Source organism: Schistocerca serialis, chromosome 2 (genome assembly GCF_023864345.2).
Source record: "Schistocerca serialis cubense isolate TAMUIC-IGC-003099 chromosome 2, iqSchSeri2.2, whole genome shotgun sequence".
Classification (NCBI taxonomy): Eukaryota; Metazoa; Arthropoda; class Insecta; order Orthoptera; family Acrididae; genus Schistocerca; species Schistocerca serialis.
This window is the reverse complement of record NC_064639.1, coordinates 415,773,140-415,797,931: the sequence shown is the minus strand read 5'-3', so window position 1 is coordinate 415,797,931 and position 24,792 is coordinate 415,773,140. Positions and strand designations below refer to the sequence as shown.

General features: G+C 43.4%; 1 protein-coding gene across 1 annotated transcript in view; it reads left to right on the top strand.

The window, feature by feature from the left end:
• Positions 1 to 24,792, top strand: part of LOC126457260 (regulating synaptic membrane exocytosis protein 2) — a 1,246,504-nt gene that overhangs the window by 278,641 nt on the left and 943,071 nt on the right. Inside the window, exon 4 of the mRNA XM_050093425.1 lies at positions 6,290 to 7,049. Coding sequence (XP_049949382.1) covers positions 6,290 to 7,049 — 760 coding nt within the window. The remainder of the gene's footprint in view (positions 1 to 6,289; positions 7,050 to 24,792) is intronic.

The following is a 24,792-nucleotide window of genomic DNA, read 5'->3' as shown; positions in this document are numbered from 1 at the left end:
CAGCGACGTGTTTTTAATTTAGGTAAATTTCCTCTGTGGCCTGTTGTCTAAACTTGCGTTAATTGTGGTCTTCTTAAAATAACAGCCTGACAACATTCCTGAATGTACCAAATCGTACGCTCCTTACTGCAGGGGCGATGAACAGTTTATTATTTTTGGAAACACAGCAACCAGCAACTTTTATATGTATTTTTCTTCAGACTAATACGTATTTCGGGATTTCACCCGTCTTCAATGGGCGCAAGACAAATTTGAATCTTCAGTAAATGCGTCGTTAAAACATCGACAGAAAATTGGATGTTGCACCTGCCCTGTCCCAAATAACAATTCTGGTTAGCTGCCAACTTCGCGAGTTGTATATTTACGATATATTTGTGAAAATAAATTTCAGTTTCTTCAAGTAAGTTCATTCTTTTTCTTTGGTTAGCTGGGTGGAGTATTTGTAAGTAGTGAGCTACGTCTGTAACTTGTTGATCTTCATCTGCGTGTGGGGAAAACGTGGATTTATTGAAGTTTTTTTGAATGAAGAGCACTCACCTGATTCCGGAAACGTATGTTGAAATTTCTTCCTGTTTGTCCAATGTATATCTTTGAACATGACTTGCAGTTTAATTCGTATATTTCTGATCGACTGTATGGCTTACTACTGCTTTAATATTATGGATGACTATGTCCTTTATTTGTTAATGTGTGTCAAAAGTATTCTGACATTTTTTCTTCGAATTCGTTTGCTACTTTATATGGCAGTTTTCCTAAAAATAGCTGCTCACATGTTTTTCTGTTAACTATGATGTGGTGTTATTTGACCTTAGCTCTTCTGTTAGATTTGAACACGAACCATTATTGCAAGCAGTTGATTAAATGGTATTTAATTCGTCAGTTTTGTCGTCTGTTTCTTACGAGATTTCGTGTCTTCCATTGAGCATTGCTCCCTATGAAGGCATTTTGTGCTTATCTAGGTGGCATGAGGTTTTACTGATTGTGGCATCTGTGCATGCTGGTTTCCTGTAAACCTGAAACGTATGTCTGTTTTGGAGACACCAGCAAGCCACACTATCGATCAGGAATAGACAAACTTAAATGCAATTCATGTTCAGAGTTATACATTGACCAAACAAGAAGAGATTTCAGCATACATTTCCGGGAACACATGCGTGCTTTTCGTTTAAAAATCTTAAGCAAATTCACCTTTTCCCTACGCGTAGCTGAAGATGAGCATCAAGTTACAGTCAAAGCTCACTACTTACAAATACTCCACCTGGCTAACGACCAAGAAAAAAGAATGAACTTACTTGAAAAAACTGAAATTTAGTCTCACAAATATGCATCCCCAAGTGACATACAAAATGACCAAGAGCAGTTATCCAGGAACATTTTTCTAAGAAATATCCTTAATTTGCTCAGTACAACAACACATTAAATAAAGCAAGAGAAAAAACCTAATCCAATGTGAGCTTATCCAGTGCACATAGTAGTTCTTCGCAATGTAAATCTGTTGTTCCTTCTTTATTACTTGCAAATTTCATTCCAACTTGGAGTAAAATGTAGTATTCATTCGTAAATATATAACTCGAGAAGTGTATTAACTAAACAAAATTGTTATTTTGCTCAGGGCAACTGCAACATCCAATTTTTTGTCGATGTTTTAACGATGTATTTACCGAATATTCAAATATCTATTATGCTAACTGAAGATGAATGAAATTCCGAAACGCGTTTTAGCCCAAAGAAAAATACGTGAAACAGTAGTTGATTGCTGCGTTCCTGAAATTAATATGATCCACAGTCACGGATCTCAACAACCAGTAAAATGGATAAATTATTGATGAACAGTTTTCCTTGGAATGATTGAAAAAGCTGCTTTCTCCAAAGCGTCCATCAGCCAATCATACAGCAAACAGCTAATGATGTTGGTAAGGAAATTGTTCCTCTTTTGGCTGTATCGAATAACCTTCATAGTCAGCTTTGTAACAGTTTTATTTGGCCAGCCGTGCTATCATCATCATCATCATGAGCGGAGGGGCGTGTTTATTATCAAAGTGATCATAATTATCCGACTGCATTGCGTTTTTCAAGAAATCGCTGGCCCATGTCAGAGAAAGAGAGAGAGAGAGAGAGAGAGAGAGAGAGAGAGAGAGAGAGATGGAAAACAGACGGAAATATCAACAGCTGGATTTGTCAGTAAAGGTGAAGGCACCGTCATGAGTGAAAAGTCGTTTAACAATACAAGCTTCTGATGCTCTATCAGCGAAAGGATAACTACATCATTATTGTATGTTGCCTGGCATCCCCAAGTTGTTGCATGACTATTAAAGTTACCGCGTGTTATTTAAGTTAGTTGAGCCTGAGCGGAATTTTCCTACCGTATATCATTTGATATGGCTGACAACTTTGGGCAGTAAACTGTATGACTGTAATTATGCAGTGCTGCAACGAGCTGGAATGGTAACCATAGCGTACGGATTATCACCAGCTACCATTAATTCCTAAGAAAATCGTTTCATGGAAAAATAGTGTGAAAACATTCTTCCTATCAATCTGGAATTCTCGAATCACATATGTTGAGTATACAGTTTGAGAGTAGTGTATGTGCAATGTTTGTCGTATGGAGTAGGCTTTTCTGCTAGACCTCACTTATTATTCGTGCCATCAGACGATGTCCCATTCGTCTACTCGAAAAACAAATTGTTCTATTTCGATAGAGTGGCACCGCATTTGGATCCAGTTGGCGTTGTGCTGCCTGATGTATTAATATTAAAATATGCTTGCATATGTTGTCAACCAAGTCATGGGCGTTATTCAGAGCCAGAGTATTGTTTTTAATGTGGTTCGAACTTGTTCGGTGAGTTACAGTAGGTTACGCAACGTCCTGTGGGAATACCGAATATGAATTTTGGACAATGGGACACATTCTAAATAGCGACGGTCATGTAAGTACTGAGAATGACTGTGGTATTGTCATGGGATTACCTGGAGACTGTTGATCGCTCCCGCAGACGACACACGAAATTAGCACGCGCAGCTCCAGCGGGCGTGCCTCTGTCGACGCTTGCAGCTGGATGCAGATTGTGTTAGCTGCATAGCTAAAAGCGTTGTTGATATCTTATACGAGGTATGCCATCTGGGAAATTTGGAAATTTGTGGTGAGTTCCTATGGGACCAAACTGCTGAGGTCATCGGTTCCTAGGCTTACACACTACTTAGTCTAATTTAATCTAACTTAAACCCTAAGGACAACACACACGCCCATGCCTGAGGAGAGACTCGAACCTCCGACGGGGATAGCCGCACGAACATTGACAAGGTGCCTAAGACTGCGCGGCTGCTATCTGGAGTTTAGCTGTTGGTCATGGTGGCCGGAATGGGTAAACACTGCTGACCATTTGTGACTGAAATGCTCTATGAATAATAATCCGCTGTAATCATTTTGAAAAGCTTATGCGAAAGCAACGAAGCCCTCATTTCTTATTTACGTGAAGCCAAAGGATAGTACACAAACAAAAGCGGAATAGAACCAAAATGAGCGTGAAGAGAACGATGTGAGAAGTATTCAGTGAATTTGAAAGTAAAATTTTGCTAAACGATCTAACTAAAAATCCTAAGAAGTTTTGGCAAAAACGCAAAGTCAGTAAGAGGATCGAAAGTATGTATTCAGTAGTTCACTGATCATACTGGCATCGAAACAGAAGAGAAAGAAGTGTGCACGAGTGTAGAGACCAAACTGCGCAAACGACGGCTGGCTACCGGTGCGCGGTTCCATCGGCCTCATATGATGAATGGGACGTGCATATGCTATGTGCCAAAGTTCCTACTTGAAATTGCCGGCCGGTGTGGCCGTGCGGTTCTAAGCGCGTCAGTTTGGAACCGCGTGACCGCTACGGTCGCAGGTTCGAATCCTGCCTCGGGCATGGATGTGTGTTATGTCCTTAGGTTAGTTAGGTTTAAGTAGTTCTAAGTTCTAGGGGACTGATGACCTCAGTAGTTAAGTCCCATAGAGCTCAGAGCCTACTTGAAATTGGTCGGCCATCCACTGTGTGAGGATGCCTACAAACCGTCGAACAGGAAAGCAGATACCTCGCTAGCTCTCAAGCAAACCAATTAAAACATTATTTAACAATTAGATTATATGCTGAAGCACCCCATGTAAGTTGGTTAATCTTGAGAAGCAGATATCGGTACGCTTGTCTGAAGCTGAATAACATGTAATTGGTTGTCTTTCATCCCCTGTTTGGTGGACTTTTGCTGCAGAACAACAGTTTTAATTTATTCGGCAGTTATGATTATATTGGCGTTTCGGATGATGCTTATGTTGTAATCCACTGATCGAGAAAATAAGCGCGTGAAGTTTTTCCTGCTGTACGGCTGTGCGCCACCCTCACTGACGTCACTCCGTACACTTACTTATGAAACACTTTCACAGGATCAGTACCTACTGAGTGACTAGGTGCACTCATTACCAAGGCATTGCTGATAACATTTCGTGAGCGTTCTTAACTTCAAGTTTCTTGATCTTGCATCTTCCTGTCGTTTTAGGGTTCCGTATCTCTATCGGTAAAAACGGAACCCTCATAGGATCACTGTTGTCCGTCTGTCTGTTTACCAGCCTGTCCGGCTGTTAAGAACATTTTTTCTCAGTAACGGGTAAACGTATCAGGTTCAAATTTATGTCACTTACTAACGTCTGTGGCTCCTAGCCGATGTAAAAAATTTAAGCTTCTACGTCAATGCAGTGAAAAGATGCGACCATTTATATCACACATTCGTCAAATTCTATGGGGTACTTCCCGCTGATTTACAATCATGAAATTTGGCAAGAAACAAGGTTTCCAGTACAAGCAAAGAAAAAAAAAACGAGAATTGTTAATTTGTAATTATATCACACGAAAAAAATTGTTTTGGTCATGTTATCCGAAACTGCCTGTCCGTCCGTCTGTTAACACGCCTTTCTCTCAGGCACTGGTACAGTATCAACTCGAAATTTATGTCACATAAAGTACACGGTCCCTTGTTGGTATAACATATTTACGCTTTTATGGCAATGGAATCAAAAGATACGGCGCCGAGCTGTCTAAGGCGTTGCAGTCATGGACTGTGCCGCTGGTACCAGCGGAGGTTCGAGTCCTCCCTCGGGCATGGGTGTGTGTGTTTGCCCTTAGGATAATTTAGGTTAAGTAGTGTGTAAGCTTAGGGACCGATGACCTTAGCAGTTAAGTCCAATAAGATTTCACACACATTTCAAAAGATAGGGCCACTTATGTAACATATTCTGATATCTTGCTGGTATCGATAACGACAACAGGCAAAAATTGTCGAATATTTTCGATTCCTGGGATGGAAGAAATGTATATATACATAACTCGTTCGTACGGAACCGTCAATGCGCGAGTCCTGCTCGAAACTGCACGTATTTTTTACATCTTGGGTTGGGTCCTTCATGTCGATGTCTATGGTATCCCGTAGTGTCACACTGACTTGTCCGACGCCCTCTTGTAATCTTGTAAACAGCATTCATGCACCCGTTCGTGTGTAATCGAACCGTTTCAGTTCAGCTACCAGTTCAGGATAGTCGATCCCTACCCAGCTGAGGCCATCGACTATCTACTCGCTCCCTGCAGTTTTTCGTTATCATGAACTATAGTTCATTTTACAGTTCGGTTGTCTAGAACTTTTATCCACTATGAATGTGGGACACTGCGACTGTTGTGAATAAAGGTTTTCAGAAATACCTGCTGTCAGTCGCCTTTTGTGACAGTTCAATTTTTATTATATCACGACTGGAACACACTTTTAATAATTGTTCGTAGCAGTTTGAAGTCCTTTCTTCCAAGAGTGCCAGTCCCAAAAGCTTCACAGGAGTACGTCTCTGAAGTTGGAAACATAAGGGATTAGGTAATGGCGGAAGTAAAGTTGTGAGGACATGTCGTGAGTCGCACTTGGGTAACTCAGTCGGTAGAACACTTGCCCGCGAAAGGCGAAGATCCCAGCTCGCTTCTCGGTCCGGCACACAGTTCTAATCTACTAGTAAGTTTCATATCGCTACATACTCGGCTGCAGAGCGAAAATTTCATTCTGGGAACTGGGACCATATTTCCAATCGAAGTCAGTGACGGCTCGTAACGAAACATTCGGAAATATCACGCGCACAGCACGTTTTCGGTCCTATGCTTACTGAAACGATTTTGCTTCTGCCATCATATATATTTATGTCTGTCAGTTTTCTCTATTAATTCTGGCAGACTGAGTGCACTGTACGATCACTCACGAAGGGAAAAAATGTTTCGTTTTGCAGGTGATCTGGGTGTGCATCCTTTGCCGGAAAAAGCAGGAGCTGCTGAGCAAGACTGGCCAGTGGATCAACAAGGGCATGGCGGCCGGCGACCACGCCATCATCCGCCGCATCGAGGCGGACCTGCACTTGGGCAGCCAGGGGCCGGGCACGGGCGGGGAAGGCCTCGGAGTCGGAGTCGGGGGCGGGATCGCGCCGGAGGCGGGCGCCGTCCCCGGGGGCGGCGACAAGAGGCCCAAGCTGGAGCGCGCGCACAGCGCTGCCGAGAAGGAGAACGTGCCGTCGCTGCTGCAGCGCTCCGGCAGCGTGCTGCACCGCCAGTACTCGCAGCAGGAACGGCTGTCGGGTGCGGCGCCCGCCCCCGCCCCCGCCTCCGCCCCCGGCGCCGCCCCCGGGCCCGGCTCCGTGTCGCCGCACCGCCAGCAGCAGCAGTACCGCGAGGAGGAGATCCGCTACTACCGCGGCGAGCTCGAGGGCCTGATGCGGTCGCAGCAGTACCACCAGCCTGCGGCGCCGCCGGTGCCCTCCTACCGCAACGACTCGTTCAGCTCGGAGCAGTCGTCGTCCGTCGACGTGACGAGCGCCGTGCCCGCCAACAACAAGAAGCACAAGCGCAGCGGCTCCGCCAAGAAGATGAGCCCCGCGGCCGTGGGGCTGGCGCCGCACCACCAGCAGCAGCAGCAGCACTCCTTCTCCAGCTCCGACGACGAGCTCAGGTCGACGCCCGAGTGCACCAGCTGCGAGGAGCACGACAGCGAGAAAGGTGAGTACCCGCCTGCCGGCCGCCACAGGTATGACGCCTCACCTACCTTCCCCGCTCACAGTAGTGCCTCGGTCCGCCGGTTCCCCACGCCCTAGCCGAGACGTAAACGAAACAGCAGGCCGGGCCTTTTCATCTGTCACGGAACCCGTTGCCTCGTAGATATAACTGACATTACGACGATCCTGAGCTCAAAATTTCGACGACTTTCCAAACACACTTACCCAAAGTATCATATTGTTGCACATGAACTATCGAATGAAGCAGTTTCCGTAAGTCAAAGAAGAAGCGATAATGTAACATTCGCTTTTTTTTCCAGCCGGATATTTCTTTGTTCGCGGAAAAAATTTACTGCGTATATTCAGAGTCTGAAAACAAGTTACGAAAAACGTACGTTGGCCTGTCTTATATTCTTTTCGGTCTAAAACTGTATCTGTCATTCATTACTAGATTAAGCTAATCTGTCTCCCAGGTGGCCAGTGTTTAACTCCTTCGTCTCTTGCAGGCCTAGTGGAGCACAGACTTTACGAAACATTAGCGAACAAGATTTTTGACAAGAGCACGGCTAATAAATTACCGATATGTCTGGGATATATAGAAATGATCACAATTCTTAATTACACAATCGAGCTACTTCACTTGATAGAGAAATGCTTCCATCCACGAGGCAGGTGAGCATTCAGAATTGGCACTCGGTGAATTGTGAAAGGTCTTGGTTGCACATTAATTTTTTGACACGTTTCGATGGTCAAATAAATATAAAACAAGCCACCACAGAAAAAGTGGGTTCATAAGGCGCTGAAAATGTATCTCTCAAGTAGTCAGCTGCCTAACTACTAGCTCCACATAAATGAGAGCTATGTTTTCAGCACACTATGTGACCATTTTTGTGTCGCGTGTTTTTATACGTCATTCTATCTAATGATGATGAAACGCGTCAGTAAATTCATTTGCGACCAACATCTTTCACAAGTCATCGTCTGACAGTAAAGTTACACACGAATCTTAGTACAAATTCCTATAGCCCGCCAAATCGCTTAAATATTAGGGGCGGGGGGATTACAACGAAGCTAAATGATGTGGGGCAAACAAGTAAAATCTTCGCTATGGAAGACTTACATTTTTGGGTAGGATTCTGGAAAAGTATGGTGCATGCCAAGCACACCGTAATGGAAGATGCTAGGGCGCGCAATTTTGCGGTATTGCATCATCATTTGGATTTATGTGGGCATGACACTAGACTTCCAACGAATTTAGACAGGGCTATTGATTCTATAGACACTTCCAGTGGAACATCAGAGATTAGACTATTTGAGGAAACCGCTTCTCGGTCTATGGTTGGCTGCGTAGAATAGTACAAGTTTAAAGCTGATTAGCGGATTTTGATTCTTTTCGTCCGTTGTTCGAAGGCTATTTGCTTCGTATACAGCTCGGAGCGCTGGGTTCTCCAATCCGTAGTTTGTCTGCTAGTGTTGATTGTAGGTATCCGGTGACAATCTGGCAATTCTTGATTCAAAGAAATCCGCATCTTGTGAACTGATTCACGCAAAACACACCTTGCTTCTTGTCCATTCGAGTTGTCAAGGGTCAGGAAGAATTCATGTTTGTAATACACCCAGGCTGGGCCCCTTACGTTTCTTCGGAATGTTATTCGCAGTAGAGACCATGATATGGTGTACTATCACTCCTGTGAGATTCTTACGACGTTCTGTCACTCCTGTGAGATTCTGATGAATGTCCTTTTCCTGACGTACAAGTACTACATTCCGGACTAAAGAAAACTCGCGAAAGCAACTGTGGTAGCTGTTGCACTGAGCAACAGTTTTCATGACAGAAGTAGCGCAGCACCCGGGTTCTATTCCCGGCGGGGTCAGGGATTTTCTCTGCCTCGTGATGACTGGGTGTTGTGTGATGTCCTTAGGTTGGTTAGGTTTAAGTAGTTCTAAGTTCTAGGGGACTGATGACCATAGATGTTAAGTCCCATAGTGCTCAGAGCCATTTGAAGTAGCACAAAAGCTTCAATAGTAGTTGTCTGTTTGTGAGAGATGTGGCGGGCACTGACAGATACAATAAGGCTGAAAATGTTTCGTGACGACAATTTTATATCCTTCTCTGTTGATCATGAACTGTGGATATTTACGTTTGGCATAAGAATGAAAACATTGTTCCTCTTTTCGTATCTTTTTTAATTCATCCAGCAAGTTGAAGCTTTCTGTCTTTAGTTTTCAAAAATACAGCTCACGATTTTCACTGTTATCTTCCTCGTATGTACTACCGATAGCCATGTGCTGTAGGCCATCGTCACCATCTTTCCATTGTGCAGAACGGGAAGGCTATGGTATAATTTCCATATTCTGCGAGAGCTATAACAGGCACAATTCTAGACAACGCATCGTATGTTGTCTGTAGCTGATGACATGCTCGGTTACAATACTTATTTACTGTTTATCGCATATGAGTGGAGGAAAACTGAGCATTAAAGAACGCTCAATGATTCGGCTAGAATCCTTAGAATTTTACAAAATTTAGCCTGCAGTAGCGCTTGAACTTTGTTTTATCGACAGGTGTCAGTGCATGTCAAGGACCACACCTTCGAACCAATATTTTTAAAATGAGCACTATAGGTTCCATTCACTTTCCGTGAATGCTTCAGATACTTTGCTGATTACTTCTGCTGTGTTTTACATATGTTTATGCTTATAAGGAAAAAACGAGGAGCTTGAGTAAGGTCGGTGTTGCGTTTATCTGATAATACAGCTACGCAAGTGCTCAGTCGATACCAGCCTAAATCACAGCGAAATGTGTTTGCCGCATTCAATAAACTGTTACTTTTGGTCACTTTTGGGAACATGCAGCTTACCGAAATTCGATATTTCATGTGCAACGACCTCATAATTATAATTAACTCATTTAAATAGAACATTACGTGGAAATGAAAAGAAAACTTTTCAAGAAAATGTTATTGTTGAAGCGTCTTACTTGATTATGTGTATTTCATGCCGATTCAAACTTTATTTATTCAGTTTTAAGTATGACTTATGCTGAATCAATTGCAAACAGATCGCGAGTAGCATTCTCTCTTGTGGAGAAACAGTTCAGCACTGCATGCCCTTAGTTCCAAATCACGATACCTTCCCCCCGAAGCCCCACAAAGAGTACTTCCTTTGGCTTCTGCTCCAAATAACATTTCCTCACGATGACTGTTAAGGCCGTCACGCTAGATTCCCACTGCAAGTGGTCAGGCGTCTGATTTCAGCTGCGGACTGCCCTTGCATTACGCGTGCGGCTGACTCACGAACGCTGTCAAACGTCTATAAAGCAGATACGACCCTTTTCCACGTATTGTAAGAGACAGCCACGTTGACTGCACTTATCTAAAAATAATTTCATTATCATTCAGGTCACACCAGACCTATTCTCCATAACTTCAGGCACCGGCGTGAGCATTAGATAATTTTCTCATGAACATATCCGTGAAATACCTACAGACACGACTTACAGTTCCAAATTGAGCAGTTTGCAAGACCTGACATATACCATGCACCTCTAAAACACAGTACCTGTTGTTATTAGACTTGACTTTTCTAGTGCCAAAGGCTTCTGTTGTATAGACTAAATGTAATTGATGGATGCATGTTGTGTTGTAGTCAATCCAAAAGCGCTGGTGGTAATCAACTGAATTTTTGTGTTTAAAACTGTCTTTACTTTGTATATTTTGCCGTCATCTTTCAGCCAGAGAGTGTTGCTGTTTCAACGGATGCCGCCTTTCAGAATTTTAGCTGTCTACAACAGCGAAAACAGTTGTACGTTTTGTGTATGCATTACTTAGCTTTATAAGAATGAAATGTACGCTGTCATTGTTCTTTGCGTAGAATAGAGCAGAATAAATGACGACGCAGTAGAGCCAGGCTTTCCTTGTGAGTAGTGCGCCTTCGCTGGAAGTTGTTCCTCCTGCAGTTTTTTTTAAACTCCATGTTACATGACACTTGCAGACTCACGTCTATGTAGACTGGTGTAACATATCGTTGGGTTTTCACCTCCTAAAATGAGTTGGTTGTACTTCTTTCAATCCCTTACAAGTCAGTGTAACTTGAGTTAAGTAAAAATAATATTCTTTACTATTTTTTTCCTCTTTTTTCAGTAGACATACCTTCTTTGTTTCGAATCAGTCACGCAGAGTCTCGTGAGTGAACTTTTCAGAACATTCAATGTACACAAATATTGAAAGATCTTTGGCCAAATTACGAGAGATGACAGACAGCGGTTCCAGTAATTATTAATTTCTTTCTGTATGGATCCATAATTCCAGTAAATGTTTTGAAGGCTAACGCTCTCATTCACATACCCTGTTAATGCTTTGAATAAATTTACTTTATTTCGGAGTTATCTTGAAGTGTGAATGGTGAATGACTTCCCGAAGATATAAATAACAATAACGACAAGGGTAAATATGGCTTATAAGAAGTTATTTTCTTGCACAGCCCTTTCTTTTATTTTGAAATTAGCGAACCGGGCGACGCTTCACAATTACTAAACATGTATGGTAACTGGATATATGTTCTAACCTCCTCCCCCCTCCCCCCTCTTCTCTCTCTCTCTCTCTCTCTCTATTCCTCTCGTCGTCCCGCATACCTTTTTCCATCTCCTCCTCGTCCACCTATCCTTCTTCCCGCTCCCTGTACATCCCTCATCTCACACTCTCTCTACTCATCTTCTTCTCACTCATCTTTCCGTCCACATCTTCCTTTCCCATCTACGTATACCCATTTCCCCCATTCTCTGCCCATTTCCTCCTTCCCTCTCTCATTGGTCTTATTTATTGTTACTCTCATTTGGAAGGAACTGTTGTAATTTTGCACATTCTGCAAGAAGTGCTTCAATCGAGGATCTTGGCCAGAAAGCAATGGTGCCGTTGGCTCTAAAGGTGGTATCAAGTGTGGTAATTTGACCTTTCCGCTCGTAAAACATAAACCTGGAGGTTCGTGTCGAAAACTCAAAGCAAGGCAGTGTTCACAAACATTATTCACTATTCTGAAATTGATCAATACAAACGGGATGAAATCAACTGTTGAATCATATCCGACCGCCAAACATTCAGTCTGTTTTGTCGATATCCCAAATTATTTTGTGCGTGAAGTTCCAGCTGAGCGAGTCGAGCTGTATCCGTTGTTCCGGAGTCATAAAGGATCGCTCTTGAGAGATTCTTATTCGATTTGTCTCCAAACGCTACTCATTTCGTTCATCTCATCGATTAGACGACCTTGTAGTTGACCTGTGTTGCCCTCGTGGCTTTTTTTCGAAAGAAGTAACCCACGCTCTAAAATCAACTAAATGTTTGCAACACACCAAATTACCGGAATTTGTTATCGTTACGAAACCAGGCGGCAGCATAACTGTCAAACTGAACGTGGCCTTTGTTTTTTCTTAATGAAAACATGTGACAGCAAAACTGTCAAACCTACCGTTGCAAATCGGTCGAGTCGTTCTCAAGTGATAATCTTTCATACACGCGGCAATTGATTTCATTATTAGCCAATAGCTAATTTCACCCTCTTGGGCATTATCAGACTACAGAATAAGAAAAATTGGCATGGCGTGGTCGACGTCTTACAAAATTAATGATTTCTGTTGTGATGTAGCTTGATAATATCTAATGGAGTGAGATTAGTTAATTACTAACGAGGAAGTACAATAATACTTTAAAATACGGGACAGTCTTCAAAGGAAAATGACTCATTTTAATAAATTTATAGCGTTTGTGAACCCATTCATAGATAAGTATGTATATCGGCCAAGACAGAAGTTTAGTTGAGCCTATTAATTTTCCTATGACACACATACTATCGAAGGTGTCGTGTAAGTGCAGTCTACTTCCTGCTTCCCTTTGCAAACCGCGCATTCTGTCTCAGTTTCATTTCTCTTCTCCTTCTGTATATTGCCAGAACGGCAGCGAAAGGCATTAGACAGGTTACGGAGGTGACGATGCAAGCCGTAGTCTATCGTGGACAATGCCAGAAGTGACTCGATAAGCACGATTTTCTAGCTGTTATACTACTGTGGCAATAACTCAATAATGACTTTGAGTCACGAAAGGTGACAAAATGTTATGTCATAGCATTCGCCACTGCTGCAACACTTCACTGTCTGCTTTCGGAACTTGTCCTACTAGCTGTTTACCAAATAAATGGCTGTGTTTTCATTCACACGCTCTCAGGTCCATTTCCGCTTGGTTTGCAGAGCTAGCGAATGCTTGTAAACGGAAATCTGTCGATGGTGGGCTCGTGCCTACAGACATCTAACCGAAATGCTGCTTACAGCTCGTACAATTATTGACACAAATAGAATGCTTCCAAGGTTCTATGGTGTACTATCGGATGCGATCGTCGATCTACACGATATAGCCGGGAAGCCTCAGATCACAAATAGCATGGTCTTTTTGGCACACGATGTAATTACTCCAATTAAGGTCTGTGGATCATTGTCCAAGGAAATTTGTTTCACTTATCGAAATTTACAACATAGTGTTATGTTTTTAGTGGCGGCCTACTTGAGGGATATAATGATGTTTGAGAACGCAGAAGCGGGCTGCGCTTTTAATTTTTCGCCAGGCAAATCTCGACGCCGTACGTCCACGCGAAGCCAATGGGTATGACGAGGATCGCTGCCGATTTGCGCGCCTTTGCAGTACCGCTCAGCCCCGCTCGTGAGCATGTCTTACTGAATCCTGATTCCATTGGCAAACCCCGAATGATTTCTGCATTTGGTATCGATTTTTCTTCCCGTTGCGACGTCCTCATATAAAATGTTTGTCTGATGAAGAAAGAACAAAACATTGGAAAGTTCGTGGCGAATTCCCGCCAGGTGAAGTATAAGGGTCAGTCAAAAGAGAACGAGACAAACTTTATAACGAACATCACGCGCACATCGGTAATGCAGTTAGGTATCTGTATAAAAGTGCCTTCCACTGGGAGTCAGGAGGGGACAGCGCGAAACATCGCCGTTGTGCCATTTGTCTATTAGGCGTGCTCGACGTGATCTGAGCGAGACCTGTGTGCGTCCGACTTCTCTAAGGAGGAAGGGAAAAGGGAATAGGAAGGCGTAGTGCGGATTTTGACTGTAGGAGGGTCAGGAAGTGAAATACATGCACTGTCTACTTTGTAACTTATGGCGAACACAGTGCGTCATGCTCGCATGTGTTTGCGTGGAATAAACGATTTCGAGAAGATCGGATGTCATTGAAAGACTGCAGTTGGCCAGGCCACGGTCATTATGTCATTACCGCTCCCACCATTCCTACAGTGAATACTGCGGCTAGAAATGTCCGACGACGGGCGACAGAAGAAATTCGGTTCTTGTCGGGCATCTGTCACCGTTCCGCTCACGCCATTATGTCAGAGCATCTATAATTCCAAAAAATCTGTGTGCAGTGGCTTCCCCACGGCCTGACGCAGAAGCCGCGTATGCTAGATCGGGAAAGTCATAATGACCTTTTTCTCTGACTGCATGGGCCCGCTGTTCATTGATTTTCTGGAAAAAAAATTAATGCACATCAGTACGTTGACACTTTGCAAAAACTGAAGAGCTCCATCAAGTCCAAACGCCTGGGAATGTTGAAGGACAGCATCGTCCTGTTGCAGGATAATACGCGCCCACATTTGCCAACGCTGTCTCGACTACGCTGCAAAAGTTTCGCTGGGAAACCCTTACATATTCTCCGTACAGTCCCGACCTCTCTCCACGCGATTTCCATAGTTTTGGAGCCCTGAAGGAACACATTAGTGGCCGCCGATTTGCTTCGGTCAAAGAGTTGCGCGGTTAGTTACGATCATGGTTCCGTAGGCAATTGCAAACGTTTTTCCATGAAGGCACTGACCACCTTGTCTGAGAATAGGATGAATGTATTAACAGATATGGCGATTAGTTTTCAAATAATACTTACTTTTTCCATCTGTTTCCTTTTGATTTGATTGCCCCCTATACGAAGCAGTAGAGATCCTCGGCGCCCATAAACTACTTATTACATGCTAAAACTAGTGTGTAGGGACAGTTCGGTTGCCATCTAAACGTTCGGGGAACGGAACACTTATCAGAGTATACATCTACATTTATACTCTGCAAGCCACCCAACGGTGTGTGGCGGAGGGCGCTTTACGTACCACTGTCATTACCTCCTTTCCTGTTCCACTCGCGTATGGTTCGCGGGAAGAACGACTGCCGGAAAGCCTCCGTGCGCGCTCGAATCTCGCTGATTTTACATTCGTGGTCTCCTCTGGAGGTATAAGTAGGGGGAAGCAATATATTCGATACCTCATCCAGAAACGCACCCTCTCGAAACCTGGACAGCAAGCTACACCGCGATGCAGAGCGCCTCTCTTGAGGAGTCTGCCACTTGAATTTGCTAAACATCTCCGTAACGCTTACCAAATAGCCCTATGACGAAACGCGCCGCACTTCTTTGGATCTTCTCTATCTCCTCTGTCAACCCGACCTGGTACGGATCCCACACTGATGAGCAATACTCAAGTATAGGCCGAACGAGTGTTTTGTAAGCCACCTCCTTTGTTGATGGACTACGTTTTCTAAGGACTCTCCCAATGAATCTCAACCTGGCACCCGCCTTACCAACAATTAATTTTATATGATCATTCCACTTTAAATCGTTCCGTACGCATACTCCCAGATGTTTTACAGAAGTAACTGCAACCAGTGTTTGTTCTGCTATTATATAATCATACAGTCTGATAACAACGATTGTTGTCGTAGAAAATTTCTAGAGTCAGCTCATCTCTTCCCGAGCCCTGCCCATTCCTTCGGTTTCGCATCGTCCACTTCCGAAAATACCAGATATCGCCAAGCTTCGTGGCTAATCACGGTATAAGTACAAATAAATAGCAGAATCCATGCCGTTTCTACTGTACATTACTGTCGTATTCTGTCCTCTAGGTTAGAAAACTTTCCTTCACAGATGATTTCACTGCTAACTAATATCTAATAGTAGCTCATAGACGCTTCCGCGAGAAACTGGCTTAAGAGTCACTGCCCGGGCAGAGCTGGCGAATGCTTGCTCCGCGGCGTGCGTGCTGTAGGCCACTGCAGGCATTGAAGCGCTGTGGGCCGCTCGGCTTCAGCGGGGGCAGCAGGGCGGCGCAGCGCGGCGCGGCGCGGCGCGGCGCGGCGACTACGTCACGGCTGTCATTGATTTTCGCCGGGAGGCGGCGTGACGTCAGCGCGTCATGTGCGTGTTTTTGTGGTGGCGAGGTCAGGCAGAGCTTTGGGCTGTGGCCTGTGGCCTGCTGGACACCGCCGCTTCGCCAGCTGCTGCGATCGAAAGCCCGCCCAAGTCTGCTAAATAACGCCACCGACGACTTAGAACAACAGCGGACATGGTGGCGGCCTCCACTGCTAATTGCTTTGGGCGGCTCGATAGATGAATCGGGGCTGTTTCACTCTGCCAACAGTAAGGGCCAATGTCTGTCTCGAGCCTTTTAATGGAATACGCTAAGTATCAATATTTTTACTGAATATCAACTTCCGTGTAATAAGTGCTGAAACTGTTCAGTCTTCAATAGGACAGTTCGTCTTTTGCGTGCTGCGACGAAATAAAATGTTGAAAAGTCACTTTCTCATTAGCCATATTACTACATTAGCTACCAGTTTGACTTTTCTTGGAATCAAGATTGTAAGGTTCGTCTAGAAAGTTCGATAAATGGTATCACAAAAATTAAAACTAATGAAAATCTTTAAAAAACAAATAAAATACAGGGTGGCGCACGAAATGTGTCACCAATTGTTTCTTTCACAATTTACGACGCACATTAGATATCCCGCAGGGATCTCTACAGCAGTACCAGCAGAGCTTGGAAAAACAAATGAGTTACGAAATGACGTGTAATTCACGATACTGCCGCGAGGAGACTAGTAAGCAGCAATGGCTGACTATGGAAGACTGACGACACAGCAACGATCGGCAATTGTGTTACTTTTTCATGAAACGAAAAGCCTTGTTGTGACTCAGAGGCGTTTTGGACAACAGTTTAACACACGATGGGTCCCTTGCAAGAAGACCATCCACAGGTTGTACGATAAATTTGTACAGGAAGGAACACTATTGGAAGCGAAGCAACCTCGGTCTAAGCCTGTTTGTTCGCCGGAGAATATTGAAGCGGTACGACTTGCTCTACAGAGAAGTCCCGGGAAATCGTGTAGAAAGGCAGCAGTGCAACTGGGAATATCCAGACACTCCGTTCAACGCATTCTTAAAAGTGACCTCCATATGTACCCATACAAGATGATCTGTGCACAAAAGCTCACTGAAGAACACAAGCAGCAGAGACTACTGTTTGCTCAGTGGGCGGAGGATAGGGAAGAAACTCTCAACAACATTTGATTTTCAGACGAGGCGCATTTTCATTTAGACGGTGTGGTTAACAAAATGTACGCTTTTGGGCCACTTAAAACCCGTAAGTGCTTCATGAACGACAACATTATGCTCCGAGGATTACAGCATGGGCAGCAATTTCCAGTCGTGGACTTATTGAACCCTTTTTCTTTGAAGAAACTGTGAACAGTGAGCGTTATTTGAGTATGCTTCGCAATAGCTTCATTCCACAGCTTCTTGCTACTGCCTTGCCCTTCAACACGCAGTGGTTCATGCAAGATGGAGCAAGGCCACATACTGCAAACACTGTGTTGGAGTTTTTACAAGAGCATTTCGACATGCGGATCATTTCACTCAGGTTTCCAGGTCACTTCAATGACGGACAAAATTGGTCCCCCAATAGTCCAGACCTCAATCAAAAAAATGGTTCAAATGGCTCTGAGCACTATGGGACTCAACTGCTGTGGTCATAAGTCCCCTAGAACTTAGAACTACTTAAACCTAACTAACCTAAGGACAGCACACAACACCCAGCCATCACGAGGCAGAGAAAATCCCTGACCCCGCCGGGAATCGAACCCGGGAACCCGGGCGTGGGAAGCGAGAACGCTACCGCACGACCACGAGATGCGGGCCAGACCTCAATCCATGTGACTTTTTTCTTTGGGGGTACCTAAAGGAAAAAATTTTCCCGTGACGTCCACGTGATTTAATGGAGCTCAGAAGACTTATTCTTCAAGCTTGCAGTGAAATTACGGAAGACATTTGCCGAAGGGTAATCACTAACTACAGTGTTCGTTTGAAGGCAGTTAGGAAACGAAATGGTGGACATATTGAGCATGCGCTGAGTTAGAACAAATCTCCATGGACGGCTCTTCATTGTAGTATATGTTCCTTTCAGGTTGTATTGACAATAAAGTTTATATTCAAAAACAAAATAGTAACGCATTTCGTGCGCCACCCTGTACGTACTTTTATTGTCTTTCAAAATAATTTCTTTTGGACCAAATCCACTTTTGGCAACGATTATTAATCTGCTGGAAAATTTAGACAAGGCTTCTTCTAGAACAGATCAGCTCAGTGACGACACGAGTCTTTGGGCGTTAGCGCGTGATGCAGACAGCTGTGCACGACGACCGTGAGGTTGCCTACCTTTCGCCGAGCTGCGTGCTGCGTGCCGGTAGCACGGGATATGTTGCATAGCGGCGACGGTTCAGTAGAAATTTGGGCCCCGATCACACACGTCAATGACATTTTCAGCAACTTCCGTACCAGCTGCTTCTACTCATCAGTTAATTTGAGCGACACAGATCCGGAATAAATCTTTCTGAGTGATGATATTAACATAGTCATATTACTCCCACACTATGACACACCCATTATGTTCGATTGGCAGCAGCAGCAGGTATATCTGCTTCAGTTAAGTGTATTCGACATTACGTTGCACTTCAATAAGTGTCTCCCCATGTGCGTGCTTGAATTTCAACACATTACCACACAGGTGATGGTCTATTCAGAGAACGTTTTCCTGCCATCTTTTATTGCTGAAGAATAACAGTCTTTCATCACACACTTCCTACACCATAACACATAATGAAAACAGAAAGTAAATGCATGTACTATGCAAATATCGAGCACAAGAAAAGCAATAAAATAGTGTACCTGCAAATAAAAAAAATTATTATGTAGTGTATATTTGTTTTCTAAGGCTAAGATTTAACAGACTATATTATTTTCTGGTACGATTCTGCGACTATTTTGCACTTTCGATAAATATTTTTCGTCAATTTGACTAAAAATTTATTATTCCATATTGCATGTTGCGGCAACCAATATTCGCCTGGATTGAATTAGTAAAAACTACAAACAAGCAGAAAAATCTGTTCGCGACGTGTATTTCTGTCTTGTCCTGCTACAACAGGTCGTGTCTATTTACGTTCTTGAAAATTCCTTACTGAGGAAAAACACATCTGTATATAAATTTGTACTTCGCAAACAATAGTTGGTCTACGCTGTTTGAGGACGATTATATAGTGTACCAGAATAATTTTGCCCTTTGGTATTCTATTCGTCAGCAGCACACGAAAAAGTCACTGTAGGAGGAAATAGTATGTGTCTTGTCTCATATTAGCACGTGGTCTAGGTTCACGCGATGCTCATGGCTTTTCTTTCAGCGCGCTCTACATGCGTTTCTAGAGCATTTCTCTGATGCTGGCATTTCTTAAACTCGTAACGAATCACGAAGCAATTCATTCAGCTTTATCTATCTATCCTGTTAACCCGCCTTGACCAGCATCCCGTACAGACGGATATCCCGCGCTTGTTTGATGGTTCAGTGGGTGACGTGGCCTGTGAAAATTTAACACACGAAAGTAGAGGTACTCATTGTTCTTCGAAGAACTCTTGCGCATTTCTTGCTACATGCGGCTGGACATTTGTTGGAACAGAAATCATTTGTAGCTGCCAATATGAGGACTATGTCTTCAAACCTTCCTAATGTTGTAGTTATCGTTCAGGTTGCCCTCAATACGTAACGGTAGACAGCACATGTTCCGTTGAACGGTGCACCAAACCATCGCACTTGGAATTTGTCCACTTTGCTACTCAACAATGCAGATTTCGGGCAACATCGTAGAGTCTTCAGACGTGCGAGGTCCTAACTGTAACAGGGATCGAAGCGGGACGCGCATAAAAAAATACATTTTACCACTCCAGTTGCGACGTAAACGTACTCATTACTGCCTGCGGCCCTTGTCACTTCCGGACAATAGAAGCAGACAGGTCCACAACCAATCCACTGCTCCAGTACTGAGCCAACACTGTGGAGGCTGACGTACGCTCCCTTTCAGCCATTGGGATAAGATGGCGTTCATCTCGTTCAGTGAGAACATTCCGTGATACAGTAAGGTCCAGGAACTCGACCTATTGGCACGCGATCTCTTTCTGTCAAATGTTTGCATACACGTTCCACTGTCGTAGCAGCAGTCCATGTGCTCTACCAGCTCATTTACCGGAAAACGATAAGTGTGTCTCTTTGGGAGCTCAATCGCGAGCTAATACTGCACCCTTTGACATTTGCCAGACACACAGACATCTACTTTCAAGTCTCAACTTTTTGTTACAGCTCTTCACTAAATTAGCCTGTCGTAACACCAATTTTTCTCCCGCGAGGGCGCTGCAATATTTTCAGAAATTTGGAGAGAACGTAGACAATAGTAATGGCTGTATCACGCTCCCTTGAGAGATGTCGGGCGCTACTTTTGAGGACGTCTCTCCAGTAAAAACAACACCGATTCTGTTAGTTAGGAAGTCTTCAACGTAGGTTTCTTTAATTCGTGCTATGATCGTCAAAATTGTGTCAGACTATTGATTTCAGCCTGTGGAGACCGCCTTCAGATCTACAGAAAAAGCGGAAAACCACCACAACTAATAGACAATCCATACCTTGTAAAACAATAAATTATGACGTAATGAGATACTAGTTTCATACATATAGAAAGAAGTTAAAAGTCGCAGAACATACCTCTTTAAAACGCATTCTAATATAATGAAGCCAGAGGGCCATCGTTAAGAGAGATAAAGAAAAATCTGAATAAGCATCGTCGAACAGATGGTGGGAAGTAGACCACAGTGCCAGAGAAGTCGTTACACGAACGCCGTTCCGTGGTCAAGTTCACATCATATTATTAGTTCTCTTCAGCGATGCTTATTCTGATTTTACTTATCTCTCTTGACGCTGTCACTCTGGCTTCATTATATTAGGATATATTTAAAAACTTAGGTTTCGTCACATTTTTAACCTTTTGTATTCTACATGTATGAAATTAATATTTCATTATGTCATAATTAATTGTTTTAAAAGATGTTGATTGTCGTTAGTTGTATTTAGTATGTCCCTTTTTCTGCAGATCTGAAGATCGACACTGCACCCAGAAATCGATTATCTGGTGACAATTTTTATTTCACAAATTGGAATTAAAGAAACAAATTCCGTACTTTTTGGATCATTGTTAGCAAAATTCTTCAATACGTTCGTCATGATAAACATTTAATACGTGGTGCAGGGATCGTGATTTGAAGCTGGAGACGAAAGCTACTCTGGCTGCAATCCGTGGGGGTGGGAGCGCGATCTATTTACGGGAGACGGGTCACCGCCGCGCAATTGACTTTTTCATGCAGTTCGCTCACTGCCTAAATGATGCGTCGCGCGGCTTTCTCAAAAACTAACTACCAGTGTGGGCGCAACGGTCTGCGGAGAACACGCTGTCATACAATGCACTCACTGCATTACACTTGTAGTACAAGACGAAACCGCGGCGGGTGGCGGTTCCCCTTATCAGGGCTCCAACTCTGCTATTCATCGGTGGCCGTTCACAAAGTTGTAGTGCGGTTCCAATGCACTCATCTGGAGTTTATCATTCTGCTGTCGACTGCAGTCATTAACCGTGTCAAGAAAATTTGTTAAGGCAAGGCTCAGGTTCCCGTTTCCACATGGAACGGACAGTGTAACGAGATATTTGACGTAACTGTGAAAAATGAGAGACGCACTTGTCTAACACTGAAATTGCGATCTAATATGTACTATGCACCGGCAATAAGTTCTCCTTACAATGAGCCATTGTCGCTGCTAGTGTATGTTGTTCAGAATTAAGGCAGAGTATAGAGGTGAAGCTTTGTTTTAATCCCACCACAGAGTATGTTGATGACTAATCAACAGTAACCAGATTTACTGCTACGTGAAAAATAGCTGACTGAACACAGTGAAACATACAATACTTTTCCTCCAAAGGTTGCACTAAACACTATAAGAACGCTTCAGAAAAAATGTAGCACAAACTGAAGCAGATTAAGAGCAGCACACGACTCCACTTTTACGACAGCAGACGACGCAGGATTCCATAAAGAAGCAGAATGTCGACGTTATGAAGACAGGAAATAGCAAGCTCCGCATTCACTCTCTCACTGTATCACCACACACTTACTAAATTCATATGCGCATATAATGTCATAAACAGGAATCTCTTCTTCAATGCAACACAGAAAGTAGTTTAAAAAACGGATTCGTATCTGGTATATTGTTACTATAGTTAATGACTCTAAAATTTATGAGAACTGAACTACAACAATAACTCAGTACAGAGGAACGGTCCTCTGCATCAGGCCACAATAAAAGTTCTAATTCAGAATGAGGATTAACATTTTTGTGCATTACGCAGTAAGAACTTGAATTCATGGAAAAGGTCCTACCTAATACACAGTGAGATAGCCCTATGCGTAATTGCAACATTTCAGACGTCGAGCCGGCCGGAGTGACCGACCGGTTCTAGGTGGTACAGTCTGGAGCCGCGCGACCGCTGCGGTCGCAGGTTCGAATCCTGCCTCGGGCACGGATGTCTGTGATGTCCTTAGGTTAGTTAGGTTTAAGTAGTTCTAAGTTCTATGGGACTGATGACCTCGGAAGTTAAGTCCCATAGTGCTCAGAGCCACTTGAACCATTTTTGAATCAGACGTCGATGTGGTACAGATGATTTAATCTACACCTTTCGTTCTCATGAAATTGAGCAGGCTCTCGTCCACTCAACAGTCGTATACTTTGTTAATAACAGATCGGACAACATTTGCTGACCAACGAACGTAGTTGGTACTCTCACATCAGCTTCCCGTCCGTCCCAGTCGCATAACGTTTCTACTGATCCAAAGTTGGTAGATGGCTCTACTGTGTCTACCGCTTAAAATTAATCTTAAACGTTGGTTCCAAGTGATAGGACTAAATAAGTCTTCGCTCCAGAAGGTGACTCCAGTGAAATCTTGGATGAGAGCCGACAGTTATGTCTGCGTACGGCTTATGGGAAACAAACTGGTTAGATCACATTGTCATACCCATGCATTCATGCCGTACAGCTTGTGATATACGTAAGGTAATCATCCTGAGAGATCTCTTCGTGGGGAACAAATATGGGTCGGCTGTTCACCAACACATCCTGCAGACGGCGTAGTGAGTCAGTGTCTGCAACCCACTACACACGATTGCGTTACACGTCACGCACAGGCTCACGGGCTGCCAAGGACCAATAATGACTGAGTACTAAATGACAAAATTAAGTTGAGGTTCCGACAGATACATGATCAGAATAAGAACTGGTGGTATTAACACCAGATAAATAAAAACAGTATTACAGTCACTGAAGAATTTTCAGACAGTATAATAGGACTTGTTGAAAAGTAAACAAAAGATATTCGATGGAAATCCCACAAGTCCCTTCATTATCGTGTTTCTATTCTGATAAAGAAGTATAACAGTTCTACAAAGAGTTACAGAATTTCAGTATAACATGATAATGTAGGATTTTATGTGAAGGCATAAAAAAAAGCAAAGAAAGACTCTTCAGTGGGAAACTTTGGGTATCATCGTAAAAATAACGCAGGTCATACACCAGAAGAATTTACGGAGAAGAGCACAATCTTTGTTCTAGCACATTCTTCCAGAACAATTAAAGAAATTAAAAACTGACTTGATAGGGACCAAACTCTACTAAAAACAAAATTCACAGTATTTAATCAAACCGTGAAAAGCGAGCTGCTTTATATACTTGTTACACTGTTACTGTTGAAGATATTCGCCTACTTGATCGAACGTCCTATTCCTATACGATGAAATCATCATCTTTTGTGCCAGCGTACATAACATCGTCAAGGGTGTCATCTCTACAGTGCTGCACAGTCACAGATCCACCTGGAAGAGACGGAGGACAGTGGCCAAATCAGTATCACCTCATAAACGTGAACTTTTAGGAATGTTTCATACGCGACAACGCTTTCCGGTTTCTCGACAAATAATTATACGACTAAGTGGGACTGACCGGCGAAGACAGCAGTTCTTTATTGATAAGCATTCTCACCATGCTGAGTGAAAACTCTCTCTCCTGCGGTGACAAGCATTGAGCGGTACAGACATGATTAGAAGGTCAGCTCGCTCATATATCGCCTTCACAAAACCTTATGAGCGCAGTACTCAACGTAACCTGTTTAAGGGACCCGCAATGTGAGCAGGCTGTAGCTGCGTGGTCATAGTCCTCAGCAAATTCTTGCTGAAGCCTACTGACAACAGAAGGACGAACAGTTAACCTCTGAGTTCATTCTGCCTCCAGTCTACCTGTGACCATGCATCGCAGACGCTGCGGAAAATGAAGGCTAGGCACCATTCAAATTAATGGGCTACCCACTCGCTTTCGCTCTCATAGCAGCAACCGACGCCCAAACGCCCAAGTCTCAATAATTTTTATTTATTTTATTTTACGTATCTGGTTTCGTAGGACAAAATTGAATAGCATGTCTTCATGGTCATGGAATGAGTCAGTACATGAAATT